The sequence below is a fragment of the Oryza brachyantha genome, chromosome 2, assembly GCF_000231095.2.
Source record: "Oryza brachyantha chromosome 2, ObraRS2, whole genome shotgun sequence".
Lineage (NCBI taxonomy): Eukaryota > Viridiplantae > Streptophyta > Magnoliopsida > Poales > Poaceae > Oryza > Oryza brachyantha.
In genome coordinates, this window is record NC_023164.2 from 25,690,378 (window position 1) to 25,713,401 (window position 23,024).

A 23,024-nucleotide genomic window follows, 5' to 3' on the forward strand; every position below is an offset into this window, starting at 1 on the left:
GGGCTTGCCGCCGCCTTGTACGCCTTGGGCAGCCGGCAGCGGCAGCAGCTTCCTGGGCGCCTCCGCCGTTGTGGGCGCCGCCGCCCCGGCGCCGACGACGATTTCCGTTGCCCTTGCCGTTTTCGGAGCCGCGTTGACCGCCTTCGCCGGAGCCAAAGCCGGTGTTGTGCGCCGGGTTCTTGCCTGTGTTGCTGGTGGCGATGAAGGCAGCAGACGTGCTGGAGGCTCGTGGTGTCTTGGTGAGTTCCTCCAGGCGAAGAAGAGACCAAGACTCGGCGAATGTGGGGAAGGGACGCTGCATGGGGATCAAACAACCAAGCTGTATGCCCGCATGGTATTCCAAGGCGTCGGGAGCAATGGCTCGGGGTCGGGGTCGGGGGCGGTGGCTGCTGCCGACGCGGCTGTTGAACGTCTGCCTCGCCGCGCTCTGCCGCGGGGGGAGCCTCGCCCTGGCGGAATCCATGCTCGTCGATGCCATCCGCCTCGGCCTGCCCCCCGACGCCGTCACCTACAACACCCTCCTCGCCGCCCACTGCCGCGCCGCCGGGCTCGAAGCGGGCATCGCCGTCATGGGGCGGATGCGGGAGGCTGGGGTGGAGCCCGACACCGTCACCTACAACTCCCTCATCGCCGGCGCCTCACGCCGCGGGCTCCCGATACACGCCCTCGACCTGTTCGACGAAATGCTCCGGGCGGGGATTGCCCCCGACTCCTGGAGCTACAATGCCCTCATGCACTGCCTGTTCCGGTCCGGCCACCCGGAGGATGCCTACCGGGTGTTCGCTGATATGGCTGAGAAAGGCATTGCACCATGTGGCACCACCTACAACACTCTCCTCGACGGGATGCTCAGGGCCGGCTATGCGATGAACGCGTACAGGATGTTCAGGTACCTGCAGAGGGCGGGGCTCCCCGTGGGCATCGTGACTTACAACACCATGATCAGCGGGCTATGCAGGTCAGGCAAGGTGGGCTATGCCCGCATGGTCCTTAGGGAGCTTGGGAGGACTGATCATGCCCCAAATGTTGTCACTTACACAGCAGTTATGAAATGCTGCTTTAGGTATGGTAGGTTTCAGCAAGGGTTGGACACCTTCTTGTCATTGCTGGACAAAGGGTGCATTTCTGATGTCTTCCCATACTGCACAGTGATCAGCGCATTGGTCAAGAAGGGCCGGATGGAAGAAGCCAATACCTATTGTGACCTCATGCTGAAAAATGGATCTAGGCTTGACAGTGTGTGCTACAACATGCTTATTCACATGCGATGCCAAGAAGGGAAGCTGGATGACGCATTTGAGCTTGTGAGCATGATGGAAGATGGCGGCCTGGAGAGTGATGAGTACACATTTGCAATTTTGGTTAACGGGCTGTGCAAAATGGGGCATATTGAGGCTGCAGAAAAGCATTTATGTTACATGGAGATGAGGGGCATGCAATCTAATGTTGTGGCATACAATTGTTTGGTTGATGCGCTCTGCAAACTTCAAGAGGTGGATGCAGCTATCAGATTACTGCAGTGTATGAAACTAAAGGATGATTTTACTTACACATCACTAGTCCATGGTCTATGTAGGGTGGGTAGGTACCATATGGCATCGAAATTCTTGCGAATCTGCTTGCATGAAGGTAATAATGTTCTTGCATCTGCAAAGCGTGCTGTCATTGATGGGCTTCGTAGCTCAGGGTTTAAAAATGATTTGAGGAAAGTCCAGGTAGCATTAAATATGGCTAAGCTGTTACGACCATAATACAAGAAAAAATTCCTGCAACTTGGTTGGATGATCCTGCAACATTTGAACGATCAATTTACAAGAGAAATGACTGGATGATCCTGCTGGAGTTTAAAGATGAAATATCTGGTCGGTGGGTTCAGTACATCATGCTGTAGAAGAAGGAATGAAGGATAGTGGTGATACTCTTTTCCTGGAGATACCATAACCATAGGCTGGTGATATGCAATAAGCTTTTTCACTGTCAAAACTAAGCAGAATAAAATTAAACATCTAGTTGGCAGACGGTACCAGCTCAGTATGTCCACAAAGCTAGCACTAACTGGCGTACACCTTGTCTAGTTGCCTTGGATTTTGTTGGGAAGGTAATAGGATATTTATTTTAAATTAAGTATCTTATGCTTAAATTAGTTCTTATAATCATCATTCACAGTCAATTATTCTAAATTTACCCTCTTGTGGGTGGTTATTGCAGATTGATTCGATTAGTTATCTGTTGCTCCAGACCAGACGACACACAGCAAGCAATTTAAAAAAAACGTACAAAAAGCTGCAGTTTTGTACATAAACTCATTTGTTCATCATTTTTTTTGTTCTGTTCTTTAATTCTTATGGTGCACCAGATGTCATAGTATTAACATGTTACAAGTTTTATACGCTAATGAAAAACATGGCAAGGGGATAAACATATTTTTGGTATGCTGCAGTGCTGCCTGTCCTTTAATTTTTCCGTTTCACAGTAATTTGATATGTCAGTGGCTGCGAAGCTCGAGCAGTCTGTTGAACTTGACAAGATGACAAGTCGAGTACCTCTTTATGATGGAGCACCATATATTGTTTGCACGGCGGCATATGAAAATTGAACTCAATTGAGGTAAAGGTTGGTATCGGTTGAAGAAGTGGATTGATCTGGGTTGGTAGCAATCAAGAGATGTTTGGTGGATTGGATTAGTTCTGGGAGGTACAGTTTGCTAACATAGGTAGGTCTGGAAACGGTTTAGTTTTTTAGTCATTAGCAGGTCTAGTCCAAATGTATAGTTATTGTCACATTCTACCAGCTATTTTTGAAGGATATGTTGAGAGAGAATTAATTTACATATCATGGCAAATTTATGTTCGAGATGGATTTACGAAAGTATTTTCTGTGATCCAGGGAGTTTTCAAACGACTGCTTCGAGTGTCAATAAACTTGAGAGCAGCACCAGATCATATCCACGCATCGGCATGTACTCCACTTGCCAGAATGCTCGTGCCGATCCATACATTAGAAGTATGAAGGCATGAAGCCCAGTCCAGGAACAGATGTGGTATCATCTTTGAGGATGCAATACAGGCTGAGGGCAGCTGCTACCAAGCGGCTAAGAATTACATAGACACCCAGCTCAAGGCAGCTAAACCTTTAAAAGCGCTGAAGAGAAGATGATCAGAGAGTAATGGTAAAAGAAGATGAGTACCATTCAGCCGTTTATTATGTAATTCCTTCAACATGAATTTTGCGAAAGCAGTCCAATTTTAACTTGATTTGGGAAATAGAATCCATACGTCAGAACTTCGGGAACAGGCATATCAGGTGAAGATGAGCCGTCCTCTTTGTTAGGAGACGGTAGATTCTAATTCTAAAATATCACATATATGAGTTTCAGCAAAAATTCCACAAAAGGTTTCTGCTACTCAATTCACACTTTTGTATACACCGTATGATACGGTATTGAGTTTTTTTCAAAAGAAACTGAAAATTGATAATTATCTGGAAATAGCTTATTTTCAACTGTTTTCTGTCCATATAAATTACCAAATCTATCTATGAAAACACAACTTTTAAATAAGTCACCACGTATAATCTAGATGCTATAAATTATTACATCCGAGAAATCTGACTAAAATAAAAAAAAATAACTTTTAGATTACGGTGGATCCAAATAACAACGTTATAGATTCATCAATATAGTTATACATAAAATACAATTATACTGGTAACATCCCAGCCCAAGTCTTAATAGAATTTGAAAGATACTCATACCAACAAGTTGTAACTTCTTTTCTAAAAGCTTATCTCAAAGGAACTCTAAGATTAAGCGTGATTGACCTAGAGCAATCTTGGGATGGGTGACTGAGCACAAGGTGCGCAGAAAAGACATGTGTTGGTTGTGTGAGAAAAGTCTTGATGTTTTAAAGCACGGGCCCGACCTAGGGGTTCCTAGGGTCGGGGCGTGACAATACTAATAAAAATAACAACAACCAGTTATATATGAAATCTAAGAATATAAAAATAGAATCAAAGATTTACAAATTACAAATGAAATATAAATATGTTTGTTGGATCTATAATATAATTTTAAAGTTGTATTAACTCCGTGTGAATTATCTATGTGGGCAGTCCCTATTTGTTCAGAAAACCCAACACAAGCAAATCATCTCTTTCCCTATCGAGAATTTTTAATTTTAATTTTTTTAATAAATAATTTTATTACTAGACCTCGAATAAAAAAGTTCACCGTAGAAACTTTTTGACCACATCAGTGTTGGTTTATATGATAAAAAATATTTTTCTTCGAGACCTAGTAATAAAATTATTTATTAAAAAGATTTAAAAAAATAAAAAAAATTCTCCTATCAACGGAGACATATTTGGCTAATGGGACAGGGTGAAAGAGTATATCAAGGCCTAGAGGGGGGCTGAATGGACGATTTAAAAATTAAATCTAAAAAGCGGAAGCTGAGACTTTCGGAAGTTCCGGTCAGGGGCTTCGGAACTTCCGGCCTTCGGAAGTTCCGTTGATCTTCGGAACTTCCGACAGCACCAGATTTAGAACGAGAAATGAGTCGGCCTTCGGATGTTCCGTTGATCTTCGGAACTTCTGACAGCACCAAATCAAGAACGAGAAATGAGTAGATCTAGCCAACCAAATCTTAGATAAGCAAACTACCTTAAGTCTTGGCACAACCAGCAACTAGAGTACGCGCGGTAACCAAAAGCAAGGCTAAAAACACAAGTTAGAGAAATATCATTACAAGTAGAGACGGAGACTTTTTATCAAAGTTCCAATCATTGAGGGATTGTACTCTCCGTTAAGAAGCTCAAACTTGAGCCGGGTTCTACAACCCTTTCCTCGGGGTTGCACTCGTGCACTCCCCCTCACTCGAGGTGTCTATTTTCTTTCGGAGGTGAGACCCAACCTTCACAAACCTTTCTCGGCGCACCACAAGAACTTTGACGGCTCTAGGAATGACGCCTAGCCGTTTAGGTGTTCTCAACCACCAAGAGTAACAAGCTAGCAAAGAGATCTTGGGGATGAATCTAGTGCTCAAGAAATTTCTCACGAAGTCAACACCAAGCACTCAAACCAACTCAAACCAACCAACTCTCACACACACAAAATCCAAATCACTTAGATCCGTGGAGAGGAGGAAGTGAGGAAGCGAGGCTCAAAGTGAATCTCAAGAAATCAAACTAAGGGCCAAGAGGATGAACAATGGAAGTAGCAACCCTAGCTTGAGGGGTTGGGGGAGGGGTATTTATACCCTTCTCTCAATTTCTGTCCGGTGGGGGCAAAAGATTCTCTCTTCAGAACTTCCGGAGGTCTTCTTCGAAACTTTCGGTCAGTTCAAAATAATAGCCCCTAACACTTAGAAAATTCAAAGTCAACTGCGAAAGGTCAAGTCAATGGAAGTTCCGGTCAAGACCTTCGGAACTTCCGTGAATCTTATAGAACTATTTCTGGCTCATTTGGAACTTCTGTGATTCTTACAGAACCGATTCTGGCATCTTCGGAACTTTCGAAGGTCTCCTTCGGAACTTCCATGAATCATACAGAACTGAATCTGCCCTCTTCATAAGTTCCGACAGTACCTTCGGAACTTCCGTAAATTCCGCACAACTTCAAAAAGATAGTAAAAGATGTACTTTAAAAATATTTCCGAGCACCGGATTCATTCCTAGATTTTATTTGCGCACCCCTACGTCATTCCTAGTTGACTCGAATTCAAAGTAAACACATATGTCGACACGAATATACCGATTTTTCTTCTCTTTTCACGTGGGCGGTGCAATAACAATTTTTCCATGAGGACTATCTATACCTTCATATTCTCATACACATCATCAGTTCTCATCATTTGATAGTCATTAATCACTAAAACAAATTAGGGGCCTAGACGCACTTTCATAGAGAAATGAATTCCCACCCAACAAAGGATATCTTAAAATCTCATTAATATATTCTTCCCAGGCTATTTCATCCTAACCGTCCATACATTGTTATTTCCACCCCTTGCAACCCATTATTCAACAGGGTTATTTGAGGGGTATTTGTTTATAGGGACTTAAAGTTTAGTCTCTAGTCACATTGGATATTTAGACACTTATTATAAATAGTAAATATAGACTATTAATAAAATCTATCCATAATCATGGACTAATTCACAAGACAAATCTGATGAGCCTAATTAATCCATGATTAGTCTATATGATGCTATAGTAAATATTTGCTAATTATAGATTAATTAAGCTTAAAAAATTCATCTCACGGATTAGCTCTATAAAATTAGTTTTTTATTAATCTATATTTAATATTTCAAATTAGTGTCTTCTGAACAACAGCGAATAACCTTACGACTCCGATTTCCACGCGATCCAACCTAAAAGTCCACTTCGACCACTTCACCCCGTCGCCGCCGCCGCCGCCGCCGCGACTTCGGTTCCCCGATGGCCGCCCAGCCGGAGGAGCGCCTCGACGTACTCACCGCCGGCGGCGAGAAGACAGGCACCTCCAAGCCCAGGCACGACGCAGCTACCCCAACGTATTCACTTCCCGCCGCTTCGGTTGGATTCGATCGGATCGCGTAACTCCGCCGCCCGCGGTCTGCTCGTTTGGCTTGTTTCCCGCAGGTCGGAGGTGCACAGGGACGGCGATTACCACCGGGCGGTGCACGTGTGGATCTACAGCGAGAGCACCGGGGAGCTGCTGCTGCAGCGCCGCGCTGACTGCAAGGACTCGTGGCCCGGGCAGTGGGACATCTCCAGCGCCGGCCATATTTCCGCCGGCGACTCCTCTCTCTCCTCCGCGCAGTGAGCTCGCTTACCTTGCCCCCCTTAATAGAATTTTAGGACGCCATTGTATGAATTCTGCATGGGGAATCGTAGTGGCGTGGAGAAACACTGGCTACTCTGCTTTAAAACACTGGCTACTCTGCTTTATTTATGCGGGAATTCTAGTCTCTGAGATATTGCTCTTCATCTTATCGATGCAGCTGCTGAAACTAGATTGAACTTATGTGATGAATGGTTCCATATATAACATTGTGACATAGCGTTAGAGATATTGAGATGCGCTTCTAGCGCAGTTGGCAAAGGTGCCAGGGTTCGAATCCTGAACCCCTCGCGGATTAAATAAAGGGTTGGAATAAATATGTGGCTCCTCCTTTCTTAATCCATTGGATGGCTAGCTCCTTCTAGCCATCCCAACATTTAGTGTTTGAGATATTGTTCATGTCTTGTGTTAGTTTATTGCATAGGATCACTGACTTATTTGCAATTATTCGCTTGGCTATTACTCTATTGCGTGATTCTGTGCTAGGCTAGGTAACTGCAATATTAAAATGATGCATTCTAATTGGTAATAGCATTGACATGGATCATCAGGCGGGAGCTCGATGAAGAACTAGGCATCAAACTTCCATCCGACGCTTTTGAGCTGCTATTTGTTTTTCTTCAGGAATGGTTAGTATCATTGTCTCTTAGTTCATTATCTTATCGTGAGTTTGCGAACTATGTAACAAACCAATATTCTTATCTTTTTGCACTGGGTAAAACTATTCAGGGACGTTAAATAATGATATCCTCTGATTCTTGATGCAGTGTTATCAACAATGGGACATACACCAACAATGAGTACAATGATGTTTATCTTGTGACTACGTTAGCTCCAATTCCACTTGAGGCAATCACTCTCCAAGTGAGAATACAATAATTAGTAATACTTTACATTATGTCCTTTTCACTTACTGTTGTATGTTCGTGGTTGACAACATCAAGTGTGGAATACAATAAAGTCCATACTTATGTTGCTGCCACCAAAGGAAATATATCTGAGCACGTAAATTGTGCCAACATGACAAAATGAACACTATCAAAATTTTCCAGTATTTAACTATTTATGATGTTATGTCTTTATTTACTGGTTCTATTTCTTATTTCATAATCAATTTTAGAAGTTTTAATTATAGGAAAGTGAAGTATCTGCGGTTAGGTATATGCGTCTAGATGAGTACAAAGGCTGCCTTGCAAAAGAAAGCAGAGAATATGTACCTTACGATGTGGATGGGGCATATGGTCAACTATTTAGTATTATTGAAGAACGGTAAGCATCTTAATTCTTTGTCCACTCATTTTTTTTTCAATTTGTGGCCTCGACTGTCTAAGGGATAATTGTATTCACTTTGGAAAAATTGAAATGGAACTTTTGTGTGATTGGTACAAAATTTACTACCACCAACAGGCTGTAAGAAAGGTGCTGGTTTAGGTTTAAACATCGGGTAGCTGGAGTGAGTATTTGTGTCACTGGGATGCCAACAGTCGGTTCTTAGGAGTTAGGATTCATTGTTTAGTTCTTTTAACTCATCAGAGGAGTTCTTTTTTTGTTGAAAATGTGATGTGATGTGATGTCATCGAGCATTTTATTTCTCCTAATATTATCTAATAGGTAGTCATGTGATGGGTAAGTCTCTAAGCAAAGATTTAGCTTTTGGCGAAACATGGATTGGTACTGTATGTTTTGAGCAGCATCTGCTCCCTGTTAACAACCCACCATAATTGGAACTTTGGAGGAATGATTTCTTTATCTTCATCTCTTTCCACTTACCACTTTGAAGCCATTCAGCATATCATTCCCTCTGGCAATCCTTTTTGCTCCACGTTTTTGTCTAAATTATCTTCCTTGGACCTTTCATGTCACGTTCATAGGTACAAAGACAATATCAAATCCCGCAGTTTAACCTTGCAAAAGCAAATCAACCGTTATGCTCCCATCCATTTGGAACCAGAGGTAAGCCGTCTATATTTTTTGAAACAATTGGATGGAGACAAGGAGTTTGATTCATCATATATATAAATATAGTATGGCATGTCGGCATGCTTTTATGTATTTGGGATCCTTGAGGTTTCAATATTTGGTTTTGCAGTTGACTAGTCTGTCTGAAGGAGATAGGGAAGCCTTGGGGTATATTCTTAAAGCATCAATAGTTATTGATGACATATTTTATGAGCAGGTACATCCATCATCAAATATTTTTCGAACACATTTTTTTATTCTTATTGGTTGAACGTGTCACATACAATTAATTAGAAAAAATTATCTTCAGTAATTTTTTTTACTGCATCCCAACCTCTTACTACCTTGGTTCCTGATTAGGTTTGGAATAGCAACCGTGCACTGAGAGACTGGCTGAAAGCACATGCTAACTCCTCATCTTTTGATAAATTGAAGTGGTCATATTATTCTATTAACAGGAGTCCATGGTAAATTCTTTTTCAATCGAAGTTTCTTTATTTATGTTGACTACTTTAGGTTTTTTCATGCACCGGATATTTGTTGGTGGCACGAACTCTTTCCTATGAGTTAATATTCATGACCTTCTGCAGTCTGCATTTAGAATTTATCTTTTGGTAGCTATATCTTGGGGCAGAGGGGGTATGTTTGTTTCAAACCCATGTTATCTAATTAGATTATGTATTCCCTCCATTTCAAAATATATGGTGTATTTTGTTTCATTGGTATAAGGGTTTGACCAAAGATTACTCTATTAGGATAAATTTTTGTGACACAAAATTAATATTATTAGATTTGTATTCGAAAGTATTTCCTTGTGATTATACTTTTGTGTCACATAAGTGATATTTAAATAGAGTAATCTTTGGTCAAACCCTTTTCCTAACAAACTAAAAATACGCCCTATATTTTGAAATGGAGGGAGTAACTACTGTGTATCCTTTTAGCATCTTGATAGATGTTATCATTTTAATATTTTTCCTTAACAGGTCCTGCCTTGATGAAAATAAGGCTTTTCTATCAACTGCAGATTCTGCTGTGAAATTACTCACAGATGCCACCAAATCAGTTTCAGGATGGAAGGGGATCGAGTATCGTGCTGCATTTCCTCTAAATAAGCCTCCTGGGGCAAATTTTTATCCTCCTGATATGGACAAAATGGTAATAGTGCTTAGGCACTTTTCTGCTTCCTGTGCTCAAAATATACAGTAGAAATTTCATGTGTATACTGCAAACCTGAGGGTACTGTCTGCTTACTGAGTTAATGTACCAGTACATTGGATGTGTACTTGGTCCTGTATTGACTGAAACTGGGTTTTTTTTTGGGTGCTTTGTCTGTAGGAGTTTGAAATATGGAAAAATGGACTGCCTGAAAAGGAGCAAAAAGATGCAACTGGATTTTTCACTGTAATAAAACGCAGTGACGCTTTATTGCCTTCAACACTAGCTCAGTCAGATGGATCAAATCAAGCCAAAACATCAGATGATCTTTTTATTGTTCCATACTCTGAGGAGCACAAATCATCCCTTGTGAAAGCTGCTGAGCTTCTTCATAAAGCATCTGAGTGTTCTGATTCTCCAAGGTTAGCTAGTAAATTATCATCTTTTAATTTCTCAAGTTATAATTTATTTGCTTTCATCTTCTTGTAGCCTCAAGAATTTTCTCAGAACCAAGGCAGACGCCTTCCTTTCAAATGATTACTATGAATCTGATATAGCTTGGATGGAGCTGGTTAGTACCCTATACCCTAACTCTCAGTTTTAGTTCATTTTTTTCTTTAAATATTAAAATGTATTATTTGTCTTTCTCACTGGCTTTGATTCCCTTGTTCTTGGAGAAATTGTTCTTGAATGTTTAAGGTAATGTTCAATCTTTACTTGTGAAAGAGAACATTAGGACAGTTCCCTACTGTAGAATGTATATTTGATAGTGCAAACATACAAGGTCTGCAAGAGTTTTATGGTGAATTTTGTCTTCAATTATTTCACCTTCTACCTTCCATAACCACATAGGGAGTTTGGAACTTTGGATGATAGTAACTGACCTACTTAGGTGATCATCAGAGCATGTATATGTTTTGTAAGTTCTATAGGACAAAATAAGTTATGCTAGACATTATATAGTTTATGAGCTCTGGAGTGTACAATGAAGTATTACTTCTTATCTGTTGAATGTGTATCCATAAAAATGGTTGTACTGGTCACATTTAACAGCAAGGTTTGGCTTCTAAATGTACTTGCTCATATAACCTATGTATTTGGCATTTCTGTCTTCTGTCTAGGACTCCAACTTGGATGTCACTATTGGCCCATACGAGACATACAAAGATGACCTTTTCAGTTATAAGGTATTTTTTCCCCTTTTGATATCTATAAAGAATTTTCCCTCTGGGAACCTTTCCTACCTTTTCTTGGCATCTAGCCATCTGCTGATCAAACAGCACATATGTTTTTGAAACTTCAGTAAGATTGCTCTTTATCACATATAATGCAAGTCTGAACATTGTTGAGTAACTAAATGCCCCTGCGTTTGTTACTGCAAAAAATAAATCAGAATGATACACATTTGGAGTAAATTAGTGAATTAGTTGTTTTTTTTTTCTAATTGAAGGCACCCTCAGTACTTTTTGTCATAGGGAGCACTTCTAAAATTAACTTTAATACTACATATAAATGTGACAATTAGGTCATCTTAGACCTTTCTGAATTTAAGCTTGAACTTTAGATACTAAATAAAGAAAGGGAAAACAATGGTACGTGAAGGGATTAATATGTAATGTTAGTAACTTCAGGAAGAATTTGGTAAGAGAATGTAGTGTAGAGGTAGGATGGCAGATACACTGCCACCACTGCCATTGGCTTCTTGTAAAAGGAGTATAGAACTATGGATCTTCTGATGGTCATGTTCTAGTAGCTGTGCACTTGTGCTAGCCATTCTCTCATATATCAGTGCTGGTTCTTGAGGCTGCCCATGTTATTTGGGTTAAATCCTAGGGTTTAAATTCAGTTAGACACCATCTTATCCCCAGTGAAGAAAGAAAAATATTGCCTATGATACTATATGGATAAAGCAGGGAACATTACCACTTAGATTAGGACATCTGTTTAAAGGATATGGACATGCACTTTTATGTCTTGAATCAAGTTTAACTGCATACTTCATGTATGCATAGAGTTCAATAAAAATATACCATGTTATTTGTTTTTACTAGTATTTTCTACTCTCTCAAAGGCCACCTTTGAAGCATTTGTTGGGGTGCGGGATGACATTGCGACTTCTCAAGTTAAACTCTTTGGTGATCAACTCCAGGTAATTGTAATTTATTTTCTGTAGAGCAACAGCACCTTTTGATTTACAGAAAATTTGATCTAACTTTAGGATTTGGAGAAGCATCTTCCACTGGACAATATTTACAAATCTGACACTGTATCTGCTGCTCCAATTCGCGTTATCAATCTTCTATACAACTCTGGGGTATGTCCGTTCTGTAACAAACCTTTAGATTTGTTGGGGCTCATTTAATGCTTGATTTTACTACTATAGTTTGTGATAACCCTTGTCGTTTGTTACAATCTGTGTGGCCTGAACTCATCAGTATATAAAGTTTTCATATTTGTTGACACGGAAAAAACATGCTTATTGTTCCTATTTTGCTTAGTAGTAGATGGGCATCACCAAGAACCTTATACCCTTAAATCCCTTAGAAGCAAGTATTCAGCCTTTTTTGTATCTAATGAGAATTGATGATACACAATTTCATGATAGGAATGCTTTCTTTTGCTTTATGATCAAAAGAGAAGGTTGTTTACTTTGTGTGCTTTTCTTATTACTTCCTCAGTGGCATGTTGGCCATACAAAATGTTTAGTGCCATGGAGTTATTGATTTATCACTTCATCTTGCCTGGGTTTGTCACTATCTTGGTAATCATTGGCTAAACCCTTCTTTGGAGATCTTGAGACAATTGAGAGGCTAAGAGCATGGAGGACTTGTGTATGTATTGAAGATGATTTGTTGTGCCAGTGGTTTCATATCCTTGGCAAAAGCTTCATGATGAACTGAACAGGGACTATTGTTGCAGGATGTGGAAGGCCCACAAACTATTGCTTTTAATTTGCCCAATGATGAGCGGATTGTGAATGAACGAGGAACTTCGATGGTTATGCTTAAGAACATTTCAGAAGCTAAGTATGTCCTGTTAGTGATTATTGTCTATAAATTTAAGTCGGTGACTCAGATAATTCATACTTCAGTGGCAATCAAAGTACAGGGGTTCCTGTTTTGACTTCTAATTTTCTTTATATGTCAGGTTTAAGCATATCTTGAAGCCTATAGCTAATGCTTGCATAAGAGAGGAACAGGAAGACTATGTTGATTTTGAGCCTTATTATACACATATAGTTTGCCACGAATGCTGCCATGGAATTGGACCTCATTCCATCACCCTTCCAAGTGGTAAAAGATCAACAGTTAGAATGGTATGTAACTACATATATACATAGAAATGAACATAAATAATTTCATGAACCCTAGGTGCAGTGGCTATGAACCAGTGCTTTGTTACCCTCAAAATTTTGCCACTTTCTTCAACTGTTTTATTCACAACCAAATTTCTCGTCAGATTATTCAGAAATATGTAAAAATAACAAAATTTGTAAATATGGACATTTTACTGAAGAAAATGTGTCATATTCACTTACCAATGGAAATTAACTTTGCTATTACACATGTAGAAAAAAAATGCCATGCTTGTTTATCTGTCTTCACACTTTAAATTTGGAATGCTGACTATTAATTTTATTAATGTCTGATATCTGATTCATTGATGTCCTCTCCATGAAAAAAAATAGGAACTCCAGGAATTTCATTCAGCATTGGAGGAGGCTAAAGCTGATATAGTTGGTCTATGGGCACTGAATTTTCTTATTAAAAAGGTCAGTTGTTCATCACTTATCAGGTTCCCATTGCACTTAGCTTACCAGGCTGTCAAATCCTGTTATTGTGTAAATACATATCGGGAATGCATAAACTAATTTTCATTTGCCTATATACTTATTTGTACCGCCATTGCATGAGTACTTAGGGGCAAAAAAAAAACGGTTTGTCCAAACTGCTTGAATTGCAAATTGCATGAGTTTTGCAAGTGTGCCACCACCTACTAATAACACAATTCCTTCTGATCTACCAGTGTTTACTTCCTAAAAGCCTATCAGAATCGATGTATGTATCATTCCTGGCTGGATGCTTCCGATCAATCCGCTTTGGACTAGAAGAAGCCCATGGGTAAGAATCCTTTTACCCTGTTACCAAACTGAATTATTTCTGGGAAATGGAGAACACAAATACTTCTAAATCTCAATAGAATTTTTTTGTACTGTCCTGAGCTCTTGATTACAAATTACTGTTTCTATGTGTGTGCAGAAAAGGGCAGGTTTTGCAATTTAACTGGTTGTATGAGAAAGGAGCTTTTGTCTTGCATTCTGATGGAAAATTCTCAGTTGATTTCACTAAGGTATTTCTTTGTTCTTTGAACATGGTTATTATCATCATGCTATAAACGCTCATTAGAACTTTCTGCTGAGAAAGGTTGAGGATGCCGTTGAAAGTCTCAGTAGAGAGATCCTAACAATACAAGCTAAGGGCGACAAGCATGCTGCCAAGTCCCTCCTCGAGTCCCGTGCAAGCTTGACGCAACCATTGCGCGTGGCGTTGGACAAAATAGAAAGCATGCAGGTAGTTGTCAAATTTACCTGTTCATACAAATTTTTTAGAGCTGAAGAAAATCAAAACATGTTGGATTGGGTTGTCTATTGTCTTACTCTTTTCTATTAACATGCTTTAGATTTTTCTAGGTACCTGTTGATATCACTCCTATATTCGGCACAGCAAATAAGCTGTTTGCAAGCGATCAGTAGGGCGCTCAGTTTAGCAAGCACTGTGCTTCGGTGGAACTTTGCAACAACCAGATTATACTCGTTCACAAGATGGTCCATAACGGGAAAACGAAATAGAAATTTAGGAATAAATGAACAAATTCTTTGGAAATAATAATGTTAGTGCCTTCTTTTGATATTTGCCTCTTTGATTGAGGGAAGGAATCCCTTGTAATGTCTCTGCAGAACAGTACCATACTGCTGCTGAATAATTGCGAGTTTTTTGCTCTCTAATATTGTGGATGTGTGGCTCAACGCCTGTTTTATGGTTGTTAGTGAGTTTGTTCAGGCATGTTCTCCAGTCTCCACTCCCCCCCACCCCCCCTCTCTCCCTCTCTCTCTCACGTTCTTGCTTTCTCCTGCCCCTCTATTTCATGTTATAATTCTTTTCCGAGATTGAACATCTTTTAATCAAATTTATAATATTTATAATGCAAAATAAATATACTATAATTAACACAATTTAATGAAACTAATTTTATATTAGGAATGTTATTATAATTTTCTATAAATTTGGTCAATTTAAAGAGGTTTAATTTAAAGCAAATATAAAGTGATTTATAATATAAAATGTAGGGATGCTAGTGGGCTGGGGTGGGCACGGTAAGACTAAATCCATGTTTGCCCCTGCACTGACCCACTCCTAATACGGGTAGAGTTCTACTCTTGTTTTATGTGTATACACACGTGCATCCCTTTAGTATAATCTATTCTACCCCCTCATTTCCAAGGCTTCTCTTCTTAAGGCCTTCTAAGACCCATCTTATCTCCCACCCTTCTTCCAAAGCTTAAAAATAACCTCACCTCATTTAAATGCTAGTCAAAGGGTCAACCTCGTAGATCAACCCTCGTGGGTTTCCTCTTATATCTATCTAAGCTCACCACTCGTCTCATAGGAATTGTGCAGTAACACGACGACAAAAATGCAGTAACACGATAACTAATTTACAGTAACAACGTCAAAACATACCCATGAGAGATTTACTTTTTTAAAATAATTTTTTTCAAAAATATGACTATAAAAATTAAAAAAAAATAATATATGAGGTGAGAGATAAAATTATTTAAAGTTCAAAATCTTAACGCTATGTTGCTATATAAAATATGTGTATTGTTACTGCATAATTGCAGTAACATCGTGATATAATTTGAGTAACATCGCGATATACGTGCAGTAACATATGTGTATAATTGCAGTAACGTCGTGATATAATTTCAGTAACATCGCAATATACGTGCAGTACCATGTGTGTTGCACAATTGCAGTAACGTCGTGATAGAAGTACAGTAACATCACGATAGAAGTATAGTAACATCATGACTGCATACTGTTGCTATAGTACAACTAATGTATGTAAGAGAGCTAAAAGATTATATTCCCAATTTTTAGAGAGCAATATCTCATGTGTTTTATATTATTTTTCAAAACCGTTTTCACTACAATGGTTAAAAAAATATGATTTAAAAACTAGATCCGTCATGACTATATTTTAATATTGTTACTGTATTTTATAAGGCATGTTACCGTATTTTTGTCTTCGTGTTACTGTACTTTTTAGATAGACGGGAGTTAACAAATGTAGGGTGCGGAGTGAGGTCAAAGTACAGGTTTGACCGGCGGGAGATAGCTTTGACCAGGCTAAAAGAGGGGTTTTAGGCTTTTGGAAGGGGGTGGGAGGGGGTTTAGGTCTTATGGGAGGGAGGGGGCACAAAATAGCTTATTCTAATAGGGTATACATATTATATATATATATGTATATGTATATATATATATATATATATATATATATATATACATATATATATTCTAGAGTCATTACCATCTATATAAACCTAGTCAATATTAGCAAATCGACTGTACCACCATACTCGATGGGCACATGTATATTCGACAGGTACCCATTGGTATCACGTGAATAATATCTCTATATAGATAATTTATTAAAGACTAACATAATCAATATGTTATAAAATCACCACCAATGGTTCAAAAAATTAAACAAATTATTACCAAACTTACGTAATTTTATCAAAGTTCAAGGCATCAAATGAGCAAAGGAGAAATGGTATTATAGATGGGACGAAATCAACTAATGCATGTATATTGAGTTGGATATGGGTTACAAGGGTCGTCAACGAACCGAGCTCGAATGAGCTTGTCAGTCTAGGCTTGAACTCGATACAAGCCCGAGTTAAGTCTATTCTACCTTCTCGATCAAGCTCGAGCTCGGAAGCCAAGCTTCATAGTAACTACTGTAGCATATATTTTTAATAATAATATCTTAATAGATACAATTATTTTCTAGTTAATTATATTAATAAAAAAGTAGAAAAGGGAATAAGATAAATATACATTACTAACACATGCTAATTTATTGATTAGATCGATACTAATGTTTATTTATCAAATAAAATTAATACACACTATAAATTATACAGAGTCAAGCTCGTTAGAAGCTCGAGCTTGGCTCGGCAAAGCTAGCGAGCTTTGGTTTGGGCTTGAGCGCGACTCGTTTAGAGCTACTCAAGCTTAGGACGAGCCAAGCTTGAGTTACTCATGAACCTTGAGCTTTTTTTGATAGTTCTATGGGTTATCCCCATGGGTAAAATAAAAAACTCAGTGAACGTCCAATCGATTATTCGATCTAAGATGAAAGTGGTCACAAGCAAAAAACTGAACCCACTCCGTGGGTAAAAATTGACATCCCTAGTTGAGCGGTTCGGTTGAAAGTAATTTTAGCAATTTTGAGTACCCAATGACAAACATGGGTAATTTAACCAAAGTATAGACTCTGCTTCATCGTCACCATAAGTTTTTTAAAGACGTATAGATAGCTGGATACTCTAAGTAGAGAAGAAACTTTTAAAATACAATACAACTACGCCTGCGTGTACGTTTTGGACAATACTGAGGTCAAGATTTTATAATTTTAACTATCAATAACTTTTAAAATGTTTTGTTTAAAATAATAAGGCAACATGTATAAATAAGCCTTAAAGTACTTTAAAAAATTAAATTTTTATTTATTAATTGTATATATTGTAGCAAAAAATCTTAGTCAAAGATAGATTTTAGAGACCGGGTCATTGTCCAAAATAACATGAATTATTAAAATAGAGGGAGTATTTCTACATTCTCATCTGAACTAATTACGACCTTCTCCTATTTAATTATTTGTATTCTTTTTTCATCTCAACCAATCGAAGCTATTTCTTATTTCAACATTTATTCTTTAGACTATTTTGAGATGGCGGGAGTCACAAATCTTAGGCTGTGCGCTAGATTGCACGGATACTCCGATACGGCCACAGCTATGCGCGCTCGAAAAAGGGTCTGTTGCTGCACAAACCTCCTCGTAAGTGTATTAATTTATCATGGTCTTTAATATTGTTGTTGTTTTCTTTTATAATACAAGATTAACGACTAAGATCACATGAAAATATTTTGAAATATAAATTTAATGGTATTACTTGTGTGTCAAAAAAATGATAGCTTAAATAAGTACATTTCTTATAATTTGGACATGGGAGTTGTTAATGAATAGCCTTGATTTAGGCTTTCCATGCACCTCAAATATATAACGATATCTAGACTGGAGGCATCGGTGGTGAAGTATCTCCCCAAGTAGTATGTCCAAGAAGTATCAAGAATTTATTTATTTGAAAGAAAAAATCACTGATACTTGTCCAAAACGGGATTCGCTAGGTTTTAGAAGTATTTGGGTGGTAACATAGGCTGCACACGCTTTTTAATGAGTCATAGCTAAAATGTTAGTACTCCTCTGATCATAAGAAAAACAGGCAAAGTAGATAACGGGATCCTGTCTAAACGTGATAAGTCATAAAGCTAATGATATTAATTAATATCATCTGATAAATATAGCACGGAGAGACGGTACAGTCTGAGGGGGAGGGGCACGTGCAGGAGCACGAAGCCATTGGGGGAAGCTGCGGGAACAGAGATCGGCACTGGCGACGGAGGGGAGCAACGGTAGACAGAGATCGACGCATGCGATAAAGCAATGCAGGAAAAGCTGGCGTCATCGCGTGAAGCAACGTGGAGACAGAGATAAAAAGCATCGCGGAGGATGCACGGTCTACAGCCTATTGTCTAACAAATTATTGCTAAGCTTTGTTTTAGAGTTTTACATCTAGCAGGAGCAGATGCGCACCATCATGCTTTCTAATAGACGGTATAGATAGCTGGATACTGTGAGTAGACAAGAAACTTTTAAAATACAATACTACTACCCCTGAGTGTACGTTTTGGACAATATTAAGGTCAAGATTTTATAATTTTGACCACCAATAACTTTTAAAATGTTCTATGTAAAATACTTAAGACAACATGTATAAATAAGCCTTAAAAGTACTTTAAAAAATTAAATTTTTTTTAATTTATTGTATATATTTTAGCAGAAAATCTTAGTCATAAAATAGACTTTAGAGACCGGGTAATTGTCCAAAATAACATGAATTATTAAAATAGAGGGAGGATTTCTACCTTCTCATCTTAACCAATCAAGACCTTCTCCTGGCACATCTGTTGGCGGTCGTGTTGCTTACTCGACCTTATACTAGTGCATCCCTGGTTGATATAGTGTTGTAAACACTAAATGCTTGTGTACAGAATGAGCTAGACTTGATCTTAAAAAAAAAAGAAAGAAAGAGACACACTCAAGGTCTTACAAGCATCACTCGTCCACATAATTTTCATGCAACATCACAAAAATAATCTGGACAGCATTCGAGTAGGTTCAAATTCAGAGTAGCGAATATAGAGAATATTTTCTCCAACATTACAGGCCAAAAAATGTCCCCAGCGTGGTTACAAAGTAACACACCTTTGAGATCTTTGATGCAATGCACCATACCTTCAGTATAACATATTTATGCTGCACTTGATTTCCCATCGTCAACTTGCTCTGACTGGTTCATCAAGCGTCCTAAGTTGCTACCTGGTACCGCATCCAAGGAACTAGCACAAACCCCTGCTGAAGCATACAGCAAACAAACCAACTTTTTTAGAGAGAGCAACAATAATCAGATATGATGAGACCATAAAATATTTTTTTTGTTCAAAAATTTTACTCCCTTCAGTAAAAAAGAATTGAGGTTTAGGACAAGATTTGATCAAACTTTTAAAATTTTGAGTATCAATTTTATATCAGAATAAACTTATAAAATCTAATAATTTATGATAATATGGAAGTACTTCTCTAGGCAACTCTAAGCATGACATTTTTTTTGTTTGTAAACTAAGAATCGAGACATTATTGATGGGTTGGAATTTTAAATGTTTTTAACCGGAGGGAGTACTACAAACTCCGCTATCCAATTAAGACCTGTCAAAATACTAGTAACATCATTGTTAGTTAAACCATTAATATCAAGTTAACCTAGCCATCGACTTAGTGCAGACATGTGTCCTTCTCTTAAGATACAAGTCCAACAGGAGAGTTCTCCACGATAAGTCCCTTGTATCAATTTAAGATGAAAATGGATATTGGTCATCTTCACTACTAAATTATCAACCACATACCAACCTCACACCAATACATTAACTTAGTACAGCCAACTACAGAACTGGCATGTAAAGGAAGTATAACAATGTTCAAATGCATCAGACCAAAGTGTAAAAGCAACTAAGATCGTGACCACATAAAAAAGAACCATGCAGTATAAACTGGTAATGCACAATACATTCACTACAAAGCAGGTTTACATACTTCATTTCTGGTCCCCTGATCTCTCGGTATTTATATTTTATACAAAGGAAAAGGCACAATGACCAGTTAAAAACAGGAAGTACAAAATAGTTTTGTGTTCAAATAGGGAGAAGACATTTACTTATATGGGTAGGTACTAAGTAGATCTGTAGCCATGACATGGGCCACCATAAAGCAATTATCGAGTTTGATTCAATTTTTTAAACATCAATTAGGTGCATTCTTAACTCCAAGCCTCCATCCTGTTAATAATGGAGCATCTGCTTTTCAACAGATTGTCAATGAACCACTTATCCTATCAATGGCTCCTTTTACATGTAAATAAATTATAGGATTAGGAATTTAGTGCTACAATATAACTAATTACCTGGAGTAGTTCATGCATCCATATAACTGGAGATCCTACTAGGACAATACGCGAGGGATAAACCCAATGTTCTGTCAATGCCAAACTCAGCCAGTGCTTGTATTTTGTTGCCCTTAACATCAACAGCAAGAACCCAAGCCTCAGGTTGCATGAATTTGACCTTGGTCAGCAAGTAAACAGCACCTTGATCATCCAGGCTGAGAGTAGGTTGACATGGGAGGAGGTTCTGCAACTTCCTTTCTTTGCCTTCCTCTGTTTTATTATAGAGCAATCCCGAATGCCGTAATTTCCAATGCATTGCTGGGTCAATATTGATGTTAGAAGCTTCAACTCTGTGCTCCAATTGCCAATCCTCCCAAGCACCAGTGATCCTCCTGTTGGTATACATGCAGAGCTCCCAGTTATCGACTCTAAAATTATGGAGCCCAGTTTCAGGGTCATGATTAGGAAGTATTTCACCATGAACATCCAATTCAACCATCCTGAGGCAACCATCAACAACAGCAATGCCCCTATTTGGCTTAGGGCAGCCGTCGATTCCCTTGTGGTGATTGATCAAGGCAGACGGCAGCGGCAAGGGAACACCACGGAGTGTGGGGGTGGCGCTTAACACATCACAAAACAGGATACCGCGCCAGAGATCAACCCAGCCCATTGTGCCACCTTTACCTCCAAGCGTGATCACCGTGGTTGTAATATGCATGTTGAGCCGAGCAGCGTTCCTGGGGATTTGGATAGGAAATGGTCTCTGCTTTGTCACTACTGGCACTTTGCTGACATTGGTCCAGTTCCAGGTCTCAGACTTGAACAATTGGAGGTTGAACCCGTTTAGAGACACGGATAGCACAGCGATTGTGAAGTGCTCACCACGGGGAAGGAGCCCAGCTTCGTCGTCATTGAAGGGGAGGGGCTTAGGGAGCCGCCGAAGCGACGGCCGTCCAGCCTGGTACCGGTAGATGAAGTAGTCCTCCTCCTTCTTCTTCTTCTGCAATGGAATTTTGGGCCAGACGATGCAGACGCGGAGGAGGAGAACGCCATCGGCGCTGCACACAATATGGGCCTCATCGCAGAACAAGTCGGGGTCCAGGTTGGGGATGTGCACGAACAAGCGGGAGGGGCTCGGCGGCGCAGCAGCCCAAATGGACACCTGGATGGAACGATTGCTGCTCGTCAATTCTTCCGCAGTGGTACCGTTGGGGCGGTCACCGATGTAGGCATGGGCGTCGAAGAGGATTGACGGGTGAAGAGGAGTGGAAGATGCGGCTGGATCTGGATCTGCGGTGGAGCTCGCCATGGAGGCCGCCGGCCTTCAGTTTGGTTGGGTGTAGTCGGATAGGAAGAAGAAGGTAAGAGGAAAGGCGGCGGCGGCGTCAGCCATGGTGCGCCCGGAAGTAGGAAACCCTAATGTGGCGTTCGGGCAAAACAAGTCGCACGCTGCTCGCTACTGCTAGTTTTTCTTTCCTTAAAAAAACTTTTTTTCTTCTAAATTTTAGAAGAAAGTCCTGACGGAGTACCAGGCTTTCCAAAACCGGCGACACGACCATCATCCAAACCAAGGAATTTTTTTAATTTGTTTATTAAATAATTTACAAATTTAATTTTGCATTTCGAAAAATCATAATTCTAATATTCTGCCGCCCTCTCCCAGGACGAAAAGCCTACGTGACAGATGGCGGGAGGGGACGGGATCACGGCAGGGTGAAGAAAATTTGTATTTAGCCTGACAATGGTTTTTTTCTTAAAAAAAATCCAGCCCGCGACCGAGAGGGGAGGCGTGGCGCCGACCATTTTGCAGATGGCCCACTTGCCGCCCTTCAGCTTGGCGGATAAGATCAGCCTGGCCTATATAAGGCCGAAAGCCAGCCGCTGTGGCCATTTCCCCCTCCCCTCCATGAGAGCTCTCCTCCGGGCTCTCTTCTAGGGAGAATTTTAGCGCAGCGAAGCCTTGCTGGATTTTCGCGCTGATCTATTTTCAAAATCTTTTTATTTGTAAAATAAATGTCATTAGTACTTAGAATATGACAATTAATTTAGAATGCAAATTTTAGTTAGGACAAAATTAATTTTTATATTTGTAATGACTTGGTAAAATAGGAGTAAGTACAGTAGAAAGAAAAATTAAAGTATGTTTCTAGTTTAGTTTATTGCAAAATATAGTTAGGTTCAATGTAGTTAATAATGTAGTCATTCAATGCAAATTTTAGTTAGGACAAAATT

At 39.4% G+C, this 23,024-nt stretch overlaps 3 protein-coding genes across 6 annotated transcripts; 2 read left to right on the top strand and 1 right to left on the bottom strand.

Annotated features, from left to right (window-relative positions):
* Positions 1-207: 207 nt before the first annotated feature.
* On the top strand, positions 208-3,217 carry LOC102720679 (putative pentatricopeptide repeat-containing protein At4g17915). The gene is made up of 3 exons (XM_006647975.3): positions 208-2,098; positions 2,209-2,713; positions 2,887-3,217. Exon 1 carries the CDS (start codon positions 300-302, stop codon positions 1,749-1,751), a length of 1,452 nt encoding a protein of 483 aa, XP_006648038.2. The 5' UTR covers positions 208-299; the 3' UTR covers positions 1,752-2,098; positions 2,209-2,713; positions 2,887-3,217.
* Positions 3,218-6,331: 3,114 nt separating this feature from the next.
* On the top strand, positions 6,332-15,003 carry LOC102705888 (nudix hydrolase 3). Of its 3 annotated transcripts, none has more exons than XM_015834104.2 (21): positions 6,332-6,512; positions 6,622-6,801; positions 7,375-7,452; positions 7,591-7,687; positions 7,959-8,092; positions 8,695-8,776; positions 8,913-8,999; positions 9,143-9,249; positions 9,769-9,940; positions 10,121-10,362; positions 10,430-10,511; positions 11,062-11,127; positions 12,012-12,089; positions 12,159-12,254; positions 12,860-12,966; positions 13,088-13,256; positions 13,629-13,712; positions 13,967-14,061; positions 14,200-14,290; positions 14,365-14,511; positions 14,621-15,003. In XM_015834104.2, the coding sequence occupies exons 1-21, from the start codon at positions 6,439-6,441 to the stop codon at positions 14,639-14,641; spliced, it is 2,289 nt and encodes a 762-aa protein (XP_015689590.1). In that variant the 5' UTR covers positions 6,332-6,438; the 3' UTR covers positions 14,642-15,003. The 3 variants fall into 3 exon arrangements, with proteins under 3 accessions (XP_015689590.1, XP_015689589.1, XP_040377081.1); XM_015834103.2 differs by having other exon boundaries at positions 14,631-15,003; XM_040521147.1 differs by lacking the exons at positions 6,332-6,512; positions 6,622-6,801; positions 7,375-7,452 and having other exon boundaries at positions 7,612-7,687; positions 7,944-8,092; positions 14,631-15,003.
* A 4,415-nt stretch (positions 15,004-19,418) lies between these two features.
* Positions 19,419-22,244, bottom strand: LOC102720955. Of its 2 annotated transcripts, none has more exons than XM_006647976.3 (2): positions 20,808-22,244; positions 19,419-19,702 (listed from the first exon to the last, which is right to left on the bottom strand). In XM_006647976.3, exon 1 carries the CDS (start codon positions 22,099-22,101, stop codon positions 20,818-20,820), a length of 1,284 nt encoding a protein of 427 aa, XP_006648039.2. In that variant the 5' UTR covers positions 22,102-22,244; the 3' UTR covers positions 19,419-19,702; positions 20,808-20,817. The 2 variants fall into 2 exon arrangements, with proteins under 2 accessions (XP_006648039.2, XP_006648040.2); XM_006647977.3 differs by having other exon boundaries at positions 19,419-19,705.
* Between the last annotated feature and the right edge of the window lie 780 nt (positions 22,245-23,024).